Source organism: Diorhabda sublineata, chromosome 3 (assembly GCF_026230105.1).
Source record: "Diorhabda sublineata isolate icDioSubl1.1 chromosome 3, icDioSubl1.1, whole genome shotgun sequence".
Lineage (NCBI taxonomy): Eukaryota > Metazoa > Arthropoda > Insecta > Coleoptera > Chrysomelidae > Diorhabda > Diorhabda sublineata.
In genome coordinates this window covers 26,505,487-26,523,770 of record NC_079476.1, presented here as the reverse complement: position 1 = coordinate 26,523,770, position 18,284 = coordinate 26,505,487, and the positions used below count along the sequence as shown (strand labels likewise).

The 18,284-nt window shown below is 31.5% G+C and overlaps 1 protein-coding gene across 1 annotated transcript in view; it reads left to right on the top strand.

Moving 5' to 3' along the window:
* Positions 1-18,284, top strand: part of LOC130441848 (heterogeneous nuclear ribonucleoprotein C) — a 218,626-nt gene that overhangs the window by 37,356 nt on the left and 162,986 nt on the right. Inside the window, exon 2 of the mRNA XM_056775659.1 lies at positions 11,416-11,488. Within this exon, the coding sequence (XP_056631637.1) occupies positions 11,433-11,488 (56 nt within the window). The 5' untranslated portion in view covers positions 11,416-11,432. The remainder of the gene's footprint in view (positions 1-11,415; positions 11,489-18,284) is intronic.

Sequence of the window (18,284 nt, the reverse complement as noted above, 5' to 3'; positions counted from 1 at the left end):
TTTGATCATTTGAGCTTCCAAGGTACAAGTTTCCAGCAATACTGACCACACATAACATTCCATGAATCCTATTCTGACGTAGAGGTTTAGATTTCTGTTTAATAATTGTCAACAGCTTTCTTTTGCGTCCGGAGTATCTTCAGGATGCGTCTATAGAGCCACGTCTCAAATGCCTCAAGTTTTTTGATCATTTGAGCTTCCAAGGTACAAGTTTCCAGCAATACTGACCACACATAACATTCCATGAATCCTATTCTGACGTAGAGGTTTAGATTTCTGTTTAGTAATTGTCAACAGCTTTCTTTTGCGTCCGGAGTATCTTCAGGATACGTCTATAGAGCCACATCTCAAGTTTTTTGATCATTTGAGCCTTCAAGGTCAAAGTTTCCAGCAGAACTGACCACACATAACATTCCATGAATTCTGGAGATTTAGATTTCTGTTTAATGATTGTCAACAGCTTTCTTTTGCGTCCGGAGTATCTTCAGGATGCATCTATAGAGCCACGTCTCAAATGCCTCAAGTTTTTTGATCATTTGAGCTTCCAAGGTACAAGTTTCCAGCAATACTGACCACACATAATATTCCATTAATCCTATTCTGACGTAGAGGTTTAGATTTCTGTTTAGTAATTGTCAACAGCTTTCTTTTGCGTCAGGAGTATCTTCAGGATGCGTCTATAGAGCCACATCTCAAGTTTTTTTATCATTTGAGCCTTCAAGGTCAAAGTTTCCAGCAGAACTGACCACACATAACATTCCATGAATTCTGGAGATTTAGATTTCTGTTTAATGATTGTCAACAGCTTTCTTTTGCGTCCGGAGTATCTTCAGGATGCATCTATAGAGCCACGTCTCAAATGCCTCAAGTTTTTTGATCATTTGAGCTTCCAAGGTACAAGTTTCCAGCAATACTGACCACACATAACATTCCATGAATCCTATTCTTACGTAGAGGTTTAGATTTCTGTTTAGTAATTGTCAACAGCTTTCTTTTGCGTCCGGAGTATCTTCAGGATACGTCTATAGAGCCACATCTCAAGTTTTTTGATCATTTGAGCTTCCAAGGTACAAGTTTCCAGCAATACTGACCACACATAATATTCCATTAATCCTATTCTGACGTAGAGGTTTAGATTTCTGTTTAGTAATTGTCAACAGCTTTCTTTTGCGTCAGGAGTATCTTCAGGATGCGTCTATAGAGCCACATCTCAAGTTTTTTTATCATTTGAGCCTTCAAGGTCAAAGTTTCCAGCAGAACTGACCACACATAACATTCCATGAATTCTGGAGATTTAGATTTCTGTTTAATGATTGTCAACAGCTTTCTTTTGCGTCCGGAGTATCTTCAGGATGCATCTATAGAGCCACGTCTCAAATGCCTCAAGTTTTTTGATCATTTGAGCTTCCAAGGTACAAGTTTCCAGCAATACTGACCACACATAACATTCCATGAATCCTATTCTTACGTAGAGGTTTAGATTTCTGTTTAGTAATTGTCAACAGCTTTCTTTTGCGTCCGGAGTATCTTCAGGATACGTCTATAGAGCCACATCTCAAGTTTTTTGATCATTTGAGCTTCCAAGGTACAAGTTTCCAGCAATACTGACCACACATAATATTCCATTAATCCTATTCTGACGTAGAGGCTTAGATTTCTGTTTAGTAATTGTCAACAGCTTTCTTTTGCGTCAGGAGTATCTTCAGGATGCGTCTATAGAGCCACATCTCAAGTTTTTTTATCATTTGAGCCTTCAAGGTCAAAGTTTCCAGCAGAACTGACCACACATAACATTCCATGAATCTTGGAGGCTTAGATTTCTGCTTACAAACATTCCGGACTACCTGACAAATGCCTTTCAGTTCTGATCTCCTTTTTTTGGTTGTTAACCTTTTATAAATTCTCTATATCTTCGTAGTTGTTCTTGTAGTTATCGCAAAAAACAAGGAACTGCAGTGTATCTACATGATAACGTATCAATTTAGCATATGCACGTTTCGTAGTACAACTTCCTTCAAAGTATTTTGCCCTTAGGGTTGCACGCAATGATGTGCATATTAATTACTTCGCTTCGCTATCCGTAAGGTTTCTGTTTATCGTCCATCTTCGTTTTACGGTTGTTATTTTCTCTGACTTTAGTTGTTCTAGACACGAAACGTAAGCAATCGGTGGGGGAATTAGCGTACACTAAGAAAAATTATCTGTACTCGATATTTTTCTATTTAGATCCGTGTAAATAAGGATTTTAAAGTTTTTTCTTTCATAAAAAATTAACTTTAGAAATTGGATAACGTGTTTTGAATATCTATTTATTATAATCAACTTAATAGGAAAATAAAATTAAGAAATATTTGAAGGTTTTCCAGATCTTAAATAACTAGCCCTTCACCATTAGAAATAGATCTCGTATTTGCAAAATTAACAAAAATTTTTACCCCGAACTGAATTATTTAATGTTGATGTTGATTTTTCTACACAAAATGCGAAAATGATAAAAATTTTGATTGATTTTTTGCTTGCAGTTATCAACTAAACAGTCTGTAATACAGATTTCTTTGAATTTGGTTGAAATTCAATTTCTTATCACTCTGTATAAATTGTTTTGTTGCTTTTTCAATCAGAAAAGAGATTCATTAAATTTTTACCATAAATTATTTCGATTTTTTTGAGAAAAATCAGTATTTTTAGCGATACAAAGAGAAAAGAAGCAACGAATTTATTCTTTTAAAATGTCTAAATACTAATTTTGATTACAATTCTGAGATACGACAACACTGAATACGTTAAATCTGACATTGCCCTCATAAAGTTTGACATCTGACATATGACTTTCGACATGGATCAAAACGACTTGTGCTGATGAATTCCTAGAATGCAAAATATACAATTTGTTCTATGCATTTTGTGTATTAAATCACAGTTAATCAAAGAAAAAGATATAAGAAAATGATGGTTGAAAAATACGAGATACGAAGAGTAGTTTAGAAGTTATCAGAACCTAATTTGTCTACACAGAATATGATAGATACCATCATAAACGAGTTATCAGAAATTTAAAGACGAAACTGGAAAATCATGATATTTAGTGAAAATCTAAAAAACTTGAAAATATTCATTTAAAAATTACAAAATTCTTTTAGTACTTCGACTTGTTGCAATATAGAACAAGTTATAATATCTGTTTTCCATTTTCGAATACAAAACAAGCAGAAAAAAACTATAAAATCATTAATAAAATATTTACGCAGACTAATTTTATTATTATAAACGCGGATTAAAAATGTGAAACAAGATTATGAGACAACCACAGCCACAGTTAGTTCGTGAACTATTTATATTGTAGTCCAAAAATAATTTAGTCTAATTTTCTCACCTATTTTATTTTCAGAACTTTATTAATATACGTTTTTTTTTACCTGGCAGAAGCATACTCAATTATTATGATCTTGAATCTTGAAATTCATAAATTTAGTCACAATCAGTTTGGGTTGATTATTCTAATTTAAATTTTTAGTATCGTTACAGTTTGATATAAAGGTTGTCCCAAATATATGCAATGTGATATATTTTTTTTAAATTTATGTTTAGAATAATTCAATCTTCATTTTTTTGGTAAAATGAGTCGAAATCTTTTTCAAATCAGTACGTACAGTCTAAATAATTGATTCATTGAGCAATGTAATAAAAAAATTCTCAAAATAAGGCTAAATGCGATGGATAAAAATTGAAATTAGCCAAAGATCTTCAATGTAAGTAGTCGGGTTCGATAAAGATCAGTCCTAGGAATACCTTGTATGATGGACTCTTTAAAATAAGGATACTACAAGGAATTACTTCCTAATTAGCTTTGCAGACGACATTGCCTTATTAGTATAAAAACAACCGGGCTAATATACCACTGCAATCGAAGGAAACTAGCTTGAAACTAAACGTCTAGAGATAACGCCTGGGAATGTCCAAGGAAACGAAACTCAGCTTCAAAAAACATGTCGAAAAGACGCTAGTAAAATCTTTCAGCAAACATTGGCCCTTGTCAAAGGTACCTCAGTATATAAAAGTTTTACCGACTACAGAAAAAACTGGATATTCAGTGCTTGGACAGATACCATTGAGAAATGAGAAAGTCCATGGATGTTTTAGTCGATTATACTCGACATGAGCTTCTGTTGGTTTCCATAACGATTTCCCAACAAAAACAAAGACAAAATGGAGGTTTTCTATGATGCCTGGGCTACGAATTTTTCCCTCAACGTCGCATTTGTATTCACCCCGCAGGATATGTGAGATCGTTTCAATAATAGCTTTCCACTTTATTAAAAATGACAATTTACATCAGATTTTTTTGTTTATAGTGAAAATTCCACTAGTTTCTTTCACAAATTTTATGGAACATTCAACTTCATAATATGGTGGATTTTTTACGGAAAATTTGATCGAAAGGTTCCACATCAATGAAGAAGCTTTATGAAGGAATCTTCACCTTTCAGAAACTCTAAAATTGAGTCAAAGAGTCAATACGTCTTTATACAGTGTTGTTACTCAAAGGAATTATTTTCAGTGTGTTTCTAAAATCTCTTTGAAATCGAGTAAAATTAACTGTTCTCCAATGGTGTGTGGTTTTTTAATTTTTTTTTTATAAGTAGTGAGATACTTCAAGCTGTCATCGATGCTTTTAGACGTTGAAGCTAAAGTACTGTACGCGACGGATCTCATTTCATATTTTTCATTCAATGTTGCGGACTCTTCGGCGGCCGGCGCGGCATGGGCAAGTCAATATAGACTATACAAGTAATTTCGCTGAGATTCTTGAGATATCATCTGTTTATATTGAAGAAATTAACTTACTCATAGAGTCCAGTTTACGATTATGGACCACTATACTTTGTCATGTCTAACTTAGACCCCCGTCGAGTCTCTTGTGGACCCATTGCGGAATTAGAAGTCTAAATTTAGCTGTGATTTTTTTTACTTCTTATGATATCAGAAAAACAACTAACCACTCATTATTTTTTCATTCACATTTTATTATTTGGTGATCCTAGTATACAGAGTATCCCAGATAAAACTATCTGTATATGGCAAAATATTTATACTTTTGGGTTTTCGGATACGATCTTTTTAACTAAAATATTTTCAAAGATGGGCGACTTTGGTTTCTGCAAGAGTATATACTTTATTTGCTGCTATTTACAGGCCTTATTTGTTACTCCTGAACGTATTAAAATAGAAAAAAACGGGTGGTTCTATTTAAATATTGATATTTATGTTAAGTTAAAATTTGAACAATTTTTATACACACCCTATATAAAATGAAAAATTTTTTTATAGAGATTTCAATACGTCTGAGTTTGCTAGTAGCAACCAAATAAAAACCATTTTCATATCTTTAAGGGTATTCTCGTAGAAAAATAATTTATAAGGGTGTGCAAGGGTTGAAATTTTTTACAAAAAAATTAATAACTTAAAAAGTATGCATTTTTCAAAATAAGTTTATAGACAAAATTATACCAAAATTTTACGTAGGTTTTAAAAATATATTAATATACAGGGTGTTCTATTTGAAAATTTGATATTTATGAAGTTAAATTTTGAGCAGATTTTATACACACCCTGTATAAAAGGAAAAATGTTTTACCAAATACATCTAAGTTTGCTAGTAGCAACCAAATAAAAACCATTTTCATATCTTTAAGGGTATTCTCGTAAAAAAATAATTTATAAGGGTCTGCACGGGTTGAAATTTTTTACAAAAAAATTAATAACTCAAAAATTATGCATTTTTTGAAAAAAGTGTTCTGACAAAATTGTACCAAAATTTTACGATGATTTCAAAAATATATTGTTCTATTTAAAATAACAAAGTTACAGTCGACTTCATGATTTTGTCATATACAGATAGTTTTAACTCGTCGTGGTACACCCTGTAGGTTTAAATTTGATATAAACAGTGTAATTTAAATAGAATAGTCCAGAGTAATCCAGTGAAACATATTTCAAGTTTCCCTCTGAAGTTATATGTAAATTAAATTCTAAAATCGAGATCTCTTAACACCACGACTATATTATTTCGAGTCCTCGTAGGTCACGTTCTTGAAACTCGATGAAATATTTCAAAACACTTGCAATGAATGTATATAAACGGTAAGTTATGACAAGCCTGTTTCCTTCGCCTCCTCATAGATAGCTGTCGGCATGTTTTGTTTTCGCTGCCTATATAATGTGTCGCTTTTGTCTTACAAACCCTTCGCGTTTTGTTTCGAGAATGTAATTAAACATGTTGCTTTATAAGGATTAAATGCGAAGTACTCACCCCCCAGTTGATATATTTGTATCAATTACCACGCGTATAACTTTGAAAATTGATATTTTCATTAGCTAATTCATGTAATTCGTTTACAATATCTATTTTAGATTAAAAATATGATGAATTAACAGCTAGTTATCTCTTTAAGATACAGAACTGTGCAGAAATTAATCAACAAGCGCCACCGAAAGGTCTAAAGCGAATAGAAATTAAGCACTAAAAGGGGCAAAACCGTGGGCAGTACGACGACAGATCAAGATGCAATAAAGTGCATTCGATTTGGAATTGCCTCAGGAAAGTTTCTGATTGGCAGACATCTACATCGTCTTGTAGAATCCCGTGGAAATTTGTTGTAAAATTGATCAATATATACATCCTGGAGGCTTTGGAGATTTCTGAAGTCGATAATCCCCACGGACATATCCTGCGAGGTACCTGGTGCTACCTGGTACATAGTACACATATTGGCAGACATCTACATCGTCTTCTAGAATCTCGTGGATATTTTTTATGAAATTGATCAAGAATATACATCCTGGAGGCTTTCGAGATTACTGAAGTCGATAATCTCCACAGACATATCCTGCGAGGTATCTGGTGCTACCAGGTACCTAGTAAACAAATTGGCAGACATCTACATCGTCTTCTAGAATCTCGTGGACATTTTTTATGAAATTGATCAAGAATATACATCCTGGAGGCTTTGGAGATTTCTGAAGTCGATAATCCCCACGGACATATCCTGCGAGGTACCTGGTGCTACCTGGTACATAGTACACATATTGGCAGACATCTACATCGTCTTCTAGAATCTCGTGGATATTTTTTATGAAATTGATCAAGAATATACATCCTGGAGGCTTTCGAGATTACTGAAGTCGATAATCCCCATCGACATATTCTAGGAGGTACCTGGTGTTACCAGGTACATAGTACACATATTGGCAGACATCTACATCGTCGTCTAGAATCTCGTGGACATTTTTTATGAAATTGATCAAGAATATACATCCTGGAGGCTTTCGAGATTTCTGAAGTCGATAATCCCCACGGACATATCCTGCGAGGTACCTGGTGCTACCTGGTACATAGTACACATATTGGCAGACATCTACATCGTCTTCTAGAATCTCGTGGATATTTTTTATGAAATTGATCAAGAATATACATCCTGGAGGCTTTCGAGATTACTGAAGTCGATAATCCCCATCGACATATTCTAGGAGGTACCTGGTGTTACCAGGTACATAGTACACATATTGGCAGACATCTACATCGTCGTCTAGAATCTCGTGGACATTTTTTATGAAATTGATCAAGAATATACATCCTGGAGGCTTTCGAGATTTCTGAAGTCGATAATCCCCACAGACATATCCTGCGAGGTACCTGGTGTTACCAGGTATAAAGTAAACATATTGGCAGACATCTACGTCGCCTTCCAGAATCCCGTGGAATTTTTTGACACATTTGCTTGGCGTAGCTTAAAGAAATTCCACTGCAATGTGCAGGCAATAATTATACACAAATATTCAAAATTATTCTGTTAGAGTAAGTGCAGACGAAGAAAATGAAATGGAAGATGACGAAAATGAAGAAACAGAATTATAATGCAAAAAACGAGCGGAAACTGATTTTAGGCAATTTGGAAAAGTGCCACTTTGAAACGAAATGTTTATTAAAGTGGTAATTGATTTAAAGTTCATTCCGATAGATTTTAAGACATATTTAATGTGATTTTATTGATACCAAATGAATATCTATGTCATTAATTATACAGGCGTTAAAAATTATGATGATTTGGGAATGGATCATGAGAAAAATTGAATTCATTAAATTCTTGGTGATATTATTGGGGTCATCAAGTGAAGTGGATATTTTCATCAATGAAAGATTATTAATATCCTAGGCAGTTCAAAAACTAGGTTAAAACTTTCATAGTTTCATTTAATAATGTTCAAAAACATAGTAAATAGTTGAGAACTGAAAATATTTGAATTTTTTGAAAAATGTGATATATATAAAAACTTTCTCGTCTATCGCTTTTCTAATAATGACATTTACATTATTACTTTCACGAAAAGGCAATACATAAAATGAGAATTTAATTAGTTTCGTAAAGTTAGGTTAGGTTAGGTTAAGTTAGGTTAGGTTGTACTAGAGATTGAAATAAAGGTAAACAAAAATAATTTTCTTCAATCAAATATTTTAATTGGATTTAAATCTGTAACTTTCACATTTGAAAATCTTTTTTGATTTTTTCTTGCTGAAAAGGCGTTTCTTAGTTTTCCACTGGGAGACAGGAAAATTTCGGTTTTGTGATTATGTATAGTATAAATTGTTAATCATTCGACGGGGATTTGATTCAAAGTCTTGCAACAACTTCTTGGAGTTTCTTCGAATCAAACGTAGCCAACTAGCAAGATATTCTTCAATGATATTATCGAAAATTCTTCTGCATTCAATTTGGTAAACAACTTTTAAGAAATTGAGTGTATTAGTTTTCGTAGAATATTCTAGATTGTTTGTATTTCAAAAAAAACTGGTCAATATTTCATTTCGGTTTCAAACAATTCCCGTGTCTTTATTCTACAAGACAAATGGTCTTAGACTCATTTTATTAATTTCAATTGTAATTTGAATTGTAAATTTTTGATGGCTGTCTTACCGGAGTAATAGGTATGGAAATTCGAGTCGATTTATTAACATATTGTTGCGTGTCTTATTAAAAAATCCCTTTTTTCGTCTTGTTAGCACTTTAACCCTAATTTATTAACGCCATCGCAATATTTCTTATAGGGTGGATGAGGAATTTTTATCAGTTGGTGTTATTTCGCACATGCACAATATTCCGATGCAATCGACAAAAAATGGATTCAAATGTATGCAATTATCACGATTCATGATTCAAATATACAGTGAATAGCAGACTAATTGAAATAGAAATTTTTTTATAAGCAGAATCGAGAATATTTAGTTCATTCCAAGTCACTTTTTGTTCTACTGGTAGTCATACAAGTAAAAGCTTTACGCTTAAATTACAAGAATGTGTTCTTAAAGGACCTTTTCATGTGAAGACTGATCAGGATGTTGCTTGGAGTCATAATTTTTGAAATATAAGGCTTCAAAGTTGCTCAAGTTTCAATTTAAAACATACGCTCGTTTCAAAAAGTAAATAAGACTCAAATAATTGTAATATTGAGTTCAAATTTCAAATTGATATTGTTAAGAGAAATTTACATAAGGAAATAAATCAAAAATTTGCTTGGAGTAATTGTTTTAGAGATATAAGGCTTCAAAGTTGCTCAAGTTTCAATTTAAAACAAATGCTGGTTTCAAATAATAAATTATGCTCAAACAATTGTAATATTGAGTTCAAATTTCAAATTGATGTTTTTAAGAGGTATTTATGTGAGAAAAGAAATTAAAAATTTGCTTGGAGTAATAGTTTTAGAGATATAAAGCTTCAAAGTTGCTCAAGTTTCAATTTAAAACAAATGCTGGTTTCAAATAATAAATTAGGTTGAAATAATTGAAATATTGAGCTCAAATTTGAGATAATTATTCTTAAAAGTTATTTGTATAAGGAAAAAAATTAAAAAGTTGCTTGAGATCATGGTTTTGGAGATATAAAGCTTCAAAGTTGCCCAGGTTTCAATTTAAAACTAATGCTCGTTTCAAATAATGAATTAGGCTCAAACAATTGTAATATTGAATTCAAATTTCGTATTGATGTTTTTAAGAGGTATTTATGTAAGAACAGAAATTAAAAAGTTGCTTGGAGTAATCGTTTTAGAGATCAAAGATCAAACTAATGCTCGTTTCAAATAATGAATTAGGTTGAAATATTCAGAATATTGGGCTCAAATTTTAGATAATTATTTCTAAAAGTTATTTGTATAAGGAAAAAAATTAAAAATATGCTTGGAGTCATGGGTTTGGAAATACAAGGCTTCAAATTTAATCAAGTTATGACTTATGAAATAAGGGCACTATTGAATTTGAATCCTAAAAAAATAATGTTTTTATATAAGGAAAAAATCATTAAACATATTTTTTCTTAAAATTCCATTCGAATTCAAGCGATTTTCTTAATGTTTCAATTTTAGAGAATTTTTCTTGGAAATCATGATATTTTCCCGATATTTTCGAAACATTTGTTGGAATTTTTCAATTCCAAGGGGGTAGTTCTTTCCAAAATCAACTTTTCTTGGTTTTTAAAACACTCTCACAACATATTTTCCATTAAAAGAGTCTCGTAGTATGAAATTTTCATATTTTTTGAACGCCATATCCATATTTTGTTCATATTCCAATTTAGAACAATCTTTTATTCAAGTTTCTATTTTGTAACGTTTTTAGATTTTTCACAGTGAATTTTTTCCTGATTCCAATTCAAATGAACAAAAAATTTTTCGTAATAAAAATTTTTCAAATGAATAAATTTCAATTCTCAAAACATTTTTCTTAGTTTCATTCTAATACTTTTCCATTTTTTCTAGATATTAATTCAAAGGTTAATTGTATAGAAAAATCTATTATCCATATATTTCTATAACATTTTCTGCAAGAAAATTGACAGTTTGCTAAATATTTTCACAATTTTCTATTAAGAAAACCCTTGCGCTTTCTCTCGATGTTAACGAGGGTATTTTTTTTTTCAAAAAACCAAATCACATTCATTCACATTTTCTGTATAATATGTTTTTAGTTCCCTCTTTCATATCCAACTCCAGAGAAACTCTATTAAGTAAGAACTTCAAACAACTCCATATGTTTATAACTTCATTATATTCAAAGTTGTTCAGAAATTTTGCATTATAAAGGAATTATCTTCGATAACAAAGGGCAATAAAAGTGCGGTATAGCCACAAAGGTCGAATTCACGCCAGAATATATAGCTCCAGCTATAGATAGACCTATTTCGAAAATAGAATCATCAATGGATTTCCATAGAGTGTCCTGGGGTCTATAAGAAAATTAATTCATTGTTTTAGCACATATTGATTTATTGTCTTCAGTATAAACTTTAATAAAGGCACGAAGAACTCGAATAAATAATATATTCTCACAAGAAAACACCATCTTAAACTTGCTGTTGTTTGTTGCAGATTTGAGAATCACATGGATGGATATTCTGGAACTTAACAAAATATCTGCAGCCCCAAAAAAGGCCAATCAAAAGTAAGTGATCATTTTGTGATAATTTTTGAATAACCATAAAAAAATGGTTGAAGGATTTGTTGGATGAGATAAAGCAAATTGCTTTATATCATCCAACCAAAGAAAACTAAACTATTTGATTAATTCACCCTGTAAATTAAAGATATACACTACCCATCAAACAGTTTTGCCCACCCTATAACCACCAGGAGCTTTGGCGCTGAAGTTTTGGAAGGTAGTGATAAAATTAAGAAGTTTCAGTTGGCTAAAGAATCCAAAAATTGGTATGAAGAGTTGGAGACAATTTAATAAAGTGTTGAGTGAAAATTTGAGATATTTAACTGAAACTTAAGAACAAACTTTTTGGACCAAATACCTTTTTGGAAGTTTTGAAAATGAGATTAAACGGAACTGGAGCTTTTGGAAGGATTGTAGTAATAAATTTAAGAAGTTTCAGTTGTTTAAAGAATCCAAAAATTGGTATGAAGAGTTGGAGACAATTTAATAAAGTGTTCAGTGAAAATTTGAGATGTTTAACTGAGACTTAAGAACAAACTTTTTGGACCAAATACCTTTTTGGAAGTTTTGAAAATGAGATCAAATGGAACTGGAGCTATTGAAAGTATTATAGTGATAAAATTGAGAAGTTTCAGTTGGCTAAAGAATCCAAAAATTGCTATGAAGATTTGGAGTCAATTTAATAAAATATTGAGTGAAAATTTGAGATGTTTAACTGAGACTTAAGAACAAACTTTTTGGACCAAATACCTTGGAAGTTTTGAAAATGAGATCAAGTGAAACTGGAGCTTTTGGAAGGATTGTAGTGATAAAATTATGAAGTTTCCCAGGCTTGGTGATGGTTTGGGCATGTTTTGGACTACAGGTGACCATACCTGGTGATAGTTGAAGGGATTCGAAAGAAAGAAGGCTATAGAATATATTAGATGAAAATGTAGTACATTCTGACCAGCCCTTGACAAGCAGAAATCTATTCTTTAACATAAAAAAGTTCCCAAGAATTTCTTGAAGCTGCGTAAAGAGTTTTTGAAATAATTCGAAAGTTAGAATACATCAAAAATAATAATTTAGCCACCATAGTCAATTGACCTTAAAGAAATTGAGTTGTTTTAGAAGAAATCCACATATTTGGAATATACAAGGAGATATTAAACTTAATCGTTATGTAAAAACGAACTAGCGTTATTTATGGTATACCAGAAGATGCAAAGATCCGTCATTATTTATCAGTTATCTGTGTGATCCAATATCAGATAAGTCGAAAAATTAATATCTCGGCAATATTCGAAATTAAAAATCATTGATCTGGATAAAAAAAAGTTCCCCGACACTCTTAATCGGTATTAAAACAAATTACAAGAAAAAAATACTCCCTACCAGCGCGATATCCGTGATGAATGGCTATAATAATCTCGATTTTTAAATATCAGAGTTCGAATTGGAATACTGGAGATATCCTGTTCGAACAATGATAAAAGTCGAAAAAGTCGACGTCCTCGATAGCCTTTTGTTTAAATTGATTCGGTGGAATTTAATACCATTCCAAGAGTCGGTAATTGCGAGATAGATAGGGCCAATTCAGTCCGGGCGTTGAGAGAAAAAAAACGTATATAGAACTTTCTTTTTCACTGATTCAGAAGTTCATATTAATACGCTTCTTTCTATACAACAAAAAGTTAATATTTGAATCATGCAAAATACTATAAAACTGCATGGTTCAGTTCTTGATATACAAGATACCTCATTTTCAAAACTTTGGATCCCCCACTAGAGAACGTATTTGAAAATATGAAATAAAACTCAAAATTTTTTAAAATTCACTCAATTAAGTGTCATTTTATGTTTTATAATCGATTTTCCCACAAATTCTGCACTTTTTTGTTTCACGAGGTTTAGTGTATATCTCCAAATAAGAGATGGGGGAGAGTGGGAAACATGTTCTGAAAAAAATGCTTGTAAGTTCGATTTTACTAACTTCATCAGAAATCCTAATTTGTTTATTTGAATCGTTCAAAATACCATAAAACTCCATGGTTCTGTTCTTGATGTACAGGGTAGGCAAATAAAAACGACCGCACCTTATTTTAAAAAATTTTAGATCCCCCAATAGAGAACGTATTTGAAAATATGAAATAAAACTCAAAATTTTTTAAAATTCACCCAATTAAGTGTCATTTTATGTTTTATAATCGATTCTCCCACAAATTCTGCACTTTTTTGTTTCACGAGGTTTAGTGTATATCTCCAAATAAGAGATGGGGGAGAGTGGGAAACATGTTCTGAAGAAAATGCTTGTAAGTTCGATTTTACTAACTTCATCAGAAATCCTAATTTGTTTATTTGAATCGTTCAAAATACCATAAAACTCCATGGTTCTGTTCTTGATGTACAGGGTAGGCAAATAAAAACGACCGCACCTTATTTTAAAAAATTTTAGATCCCCCAATAGAGAACGTATTTGAAAATATGAAATAAAACTCAAAATTTTTTAAAATTCACTCAATTAAGTGTCATTTTATGTTTTATAATCGATTCTCCCACAAATTCTGCACTTTTTTGTTTCACGAGGTTTAGTGTATATCTCCAAATAAGAGATGGGGGAGAGTGGGAAACATGTTCTGAAAAAAATGCTTGTAAGTTCGATTTTACTAACTTCATCAGAAATCCTAATTTGTTTATTTGGATCGTTCAAAATACCATAAAACTGCATGGTTCTGTTCTTGATGTACAGGGTAGGCAAATAAAAACGACCGCACCTTATTTTAAAAAATTTTAGATCCCCCAATAGAGAACGTATTTGAAAATATGAAATAAAACTCAAAATTTTTTAAAATTCACTCAATTAAGTGTCATTTTATGTTTTATAATCGATTCTCCCACAAATTCTGCACTTTTTTGTTTCACGAGGTTTAGTGTATATCTCCAAATAAGAGATGGGGGAGAGTGGGAAACATGTTCTGAAAAAAATGCTTGTAAGTTCGATTTTACTAACTTCATCAGAAATCCTAATTTGTTTATTTGAATCGTTCAAAATACCATAAAACTCCATGGTTCTGTTCTTGATATACAGGGTAGGCAAATAAAAACGACCGCACCTTATTTTAAAAAATTTTAGATCCCCCAATAGAGAACGTATTTGAAAATATGAAATAAAACTCAAAATTTTTTAAAATTCACTCAATTAAGTGTCATTTTATGTTTTATGATCGATTCTCCCACAAATTCTGCACTTTTTTGTTTCACGAGGTTTAGTATATATCTCCAAATAAGAGATGGGGGAGAGTGGGAAACATGTTCTGAAAAAAATGCTTGTAAGTTCGATTTTACTAACTTCATCAGAAATCCTAATTTGTTTATTTGAATCGTTCAAAATACCATAAAACTCCATGGTTCTGTTCTTGATGTACAGGGTAGGCAAATAAAAACGACCGCACCTCATTTTAAAAAATTTTAGATCCCTCAATAGAGAACGTATTTGAAAATATGAAATAAAACTCAAAATTTTTTAAAATTCACTCAATTAAGTGTCATTTTATGTTTTATAATCGATTCTCCCACAAATTCTGCACTTTTTTGTTTCACGAGGTTTAGTGTATATCTCCAAATAAGAGATGGGGGAGAGTGGGAAACATGTTCTGAAAAAAATGCTTGTAAGTTCGATTTTACTAACTTCATCAGAAATCCTAATTTGTTTATTTGGATCGTTCAAAATACCATAAAACTGCATGGTTCTGTTCTTGATGTACAGGGTAGGCAAATAAAAACGACCGCACCTTATTTTAAAAAATTTTAGATCCCCCAATAGAGAACGTATTTGAAAATATGAAATAAAACTCAAAATTTTTTAAAATTCACTCAATTAAGTGTCATTTTATGTTTTATAATCGATTCTTCTACAAATTCTGCGCTTTTTTTGTTTCACGAGGTTTAGTATATATCTCCAAATAAGAGATGGGGGAGAATGGGAAACATGTTCTGAAGAAAATGCTTGTAAGTTCGGTTTTACTAAACCGATTTTCATAAATTTAATGTTGTTCGAAAATGCTTTTACCTATCAATACAAAACATATAAATTCAAAGCAATTAAATTAACAACGTGAAAGCTAGAGGGCGTTGTTTCTTATATTTTAGATAGCGTGATTACTCTTAACAATTTTAAATAAAAACATAAAATTTTGATTAAATATTTCAAAATTAAACTGAAATTACAAAAAACCTATGTCAATATCTCTTTTTCTGTTCGGATATATGTTAAAAAGTGGGAGAATTTTCCTTTAAACTTCTATAAGGTTGTTTCACTCAAACGGAAATTAAAAATTTATTTTGTATGGAAAGTTCTAACATTGGCACGACAATCCTGAAATATTTTCACGAATATTGTGCACTGATGAGACTAAGTTTCAAAATAATTGTAAAATAAATCGCCATAATATGGATTAATAGTACGAAACGAATCCGCTTCGAATTCAGCAAATCCAACATCATGGTCGTTGGTCTGTAGAAGTGTAGCCTTTTAGAATATTCCATATACGTTCCAAATTTTTTTGGATCAAAAATACCCTACTATAAAACGTGAGATATTGGGCTCTTCCTATATATATTTTTTACCACCAGTACTTTTGGTGCAGATCATCTGGAAATTCGAAAGATAAATCGAAGCTCTTGAGAGTTTTCTAAGTGGTACTAACTGATATAATACATTATGGTTCAAAAACGATATAGACAGTAATTTCTTCAGCTTCAAATCCACAATGAAGTTTTTGTTTTCATCGGAAAATGAAAAAAAAATTACAAGCATATCAATTGGATTGAAATATAAAAATAAAAACAACGAGTTTAACGAGAAAACACCAGTGGAAAACAGAAGAAGGAATTGGTAGTCTAGAGATTTAACTACATAGTACAGAGATGAAGAAAATGGATGAAATAGTTTAGAAAAATGACAAGAAGATCTGGATATGAATGGATTTATATTTGTATTATATTTCGCGTTGATTTTATCAAATATCTCTTCGATCTCAATTTTCTTTAATGACTAGCTTGCACATTATCAAATTATGTTGTCTAAATAAAAGGGAAACGCCGACTATTTGTTTTCCCAAGTAATTAGTTCGCTTTGAGCAATACTGATAACTGCAGTCCGCGGTTGTTGCTTTGATGCTCACGAAATTCCAGGGAAAAATCGCTACAAAAGCAATCACAATGTAATTTGTAGTGATATGGCGTTCCATATATGTATATTGTATAATGAAAAACATGAAGATCAACCGATAAAATAACTAGCCAAAGGTCCATACAAAATGTCTCTCTAACTAAAATCATTGTAGAGAAGAAGATACAAAAGATGAGTTGGAAAAATAGATAAGGATGATGGAGATCAAATCGATAAAGAAGAAACCAAGAGCAAAAAATCTTTTTTGGTTAATCAAAATCGGAGCGTATGAAATAATTGTATGATCACCAGGTCTATTCATCATAAACTTAAACAATGAAGAAAAAAATGAAGAATCGAGTGGAAATACGCGAAATAAAATATGTGATAGGGACGAAATTGCAGAAGATATTTGAAGAAGTAAAATTAGATAACTGGAGATTATATAAAAGAAATCGAAAGCTTTCATTACCCATGACAAGTATTTAATCTTTAATCCAAATATAAACATTTCGCAAAGAATTCTTCTGATATTACCTGTATTCGTAGCTTTGAAATTTTTCCAATATATTTCGATATTCCAAATAAATACGACTCTTAAATTTCATTTTTTACTCTATTTCAAGCACCTACTCAAAAACCTTATCCAAAATCCCTTAAGGGACGCTAAAACCCTTATTTGCACACAGGTACCAGTGCAATGGCTCTGGTTTATTTTCGTCGTGTTTTGTAATATAATTTTTTAGTATTGAAGAGCGTATGACAAATGACTGCTGGCATATTATACAAGTGACATTTAACTGATGACAGTTGACACAATTTTCACACAATTTCTTCATTCTTCATGGATTTAATATTCTATGAACTGTTATATTTTTATATTCGATTTCTATTTTTTTTGTTCACGATTTGACATAATTTAATAAATAACCTAATTATTCTTATATAGTTAAGACTCGTTAAAAGTTTAACTAACATAGTGTCAAACTATTCGTTATTTTTAATAAAGCAGTAGCCGGTAATTGATCAAAATAGCACGTCCATAATTGCGAGAGCTACTTGATGATTGATTGTGTTCTAATTATATCATTCATTGGTGATTGACACTAGGCAATTTACGGTGGGGGTACATACATGGCTCCACTTGTATCTCGATGTGTATAATGTCACCCCTATCGTGTACCTTCTAATCAAGTCTTCCGGTATTGAATAGCGTTACACCTTGGGGGGAGATTTACTACGGTTTTACAACGTGTTCCAGTAAGTGGACATGCGTATTTCGATCGTTTTTTTTTGATATACACGGGATGTTGAGCGAAAAGTTTTGATTTCAAGTATTATAGGTTACACGAATTATAAAACTGTGGGTTTACGATGATGTTTAGTACAAATACAACGTTGTGGCAACGTCGACTTTTTTTATTTTACATGTTCAACTCATTAATATTCCATACAGAGTGTTTTAAACTTTAGATTGACGATAAAATAATTAACAACAATTAACATAATGGAATATCTTGAAATTAGTTGGATTTATAAGAAGGGAAAGTTTATATTAAAGGAATAAACCAAAATATACAGTGGAAAATGTAATAAAATACAGGATGTTACAACTCATAGATGAATTAAAGTGTTTATGTTGACGGC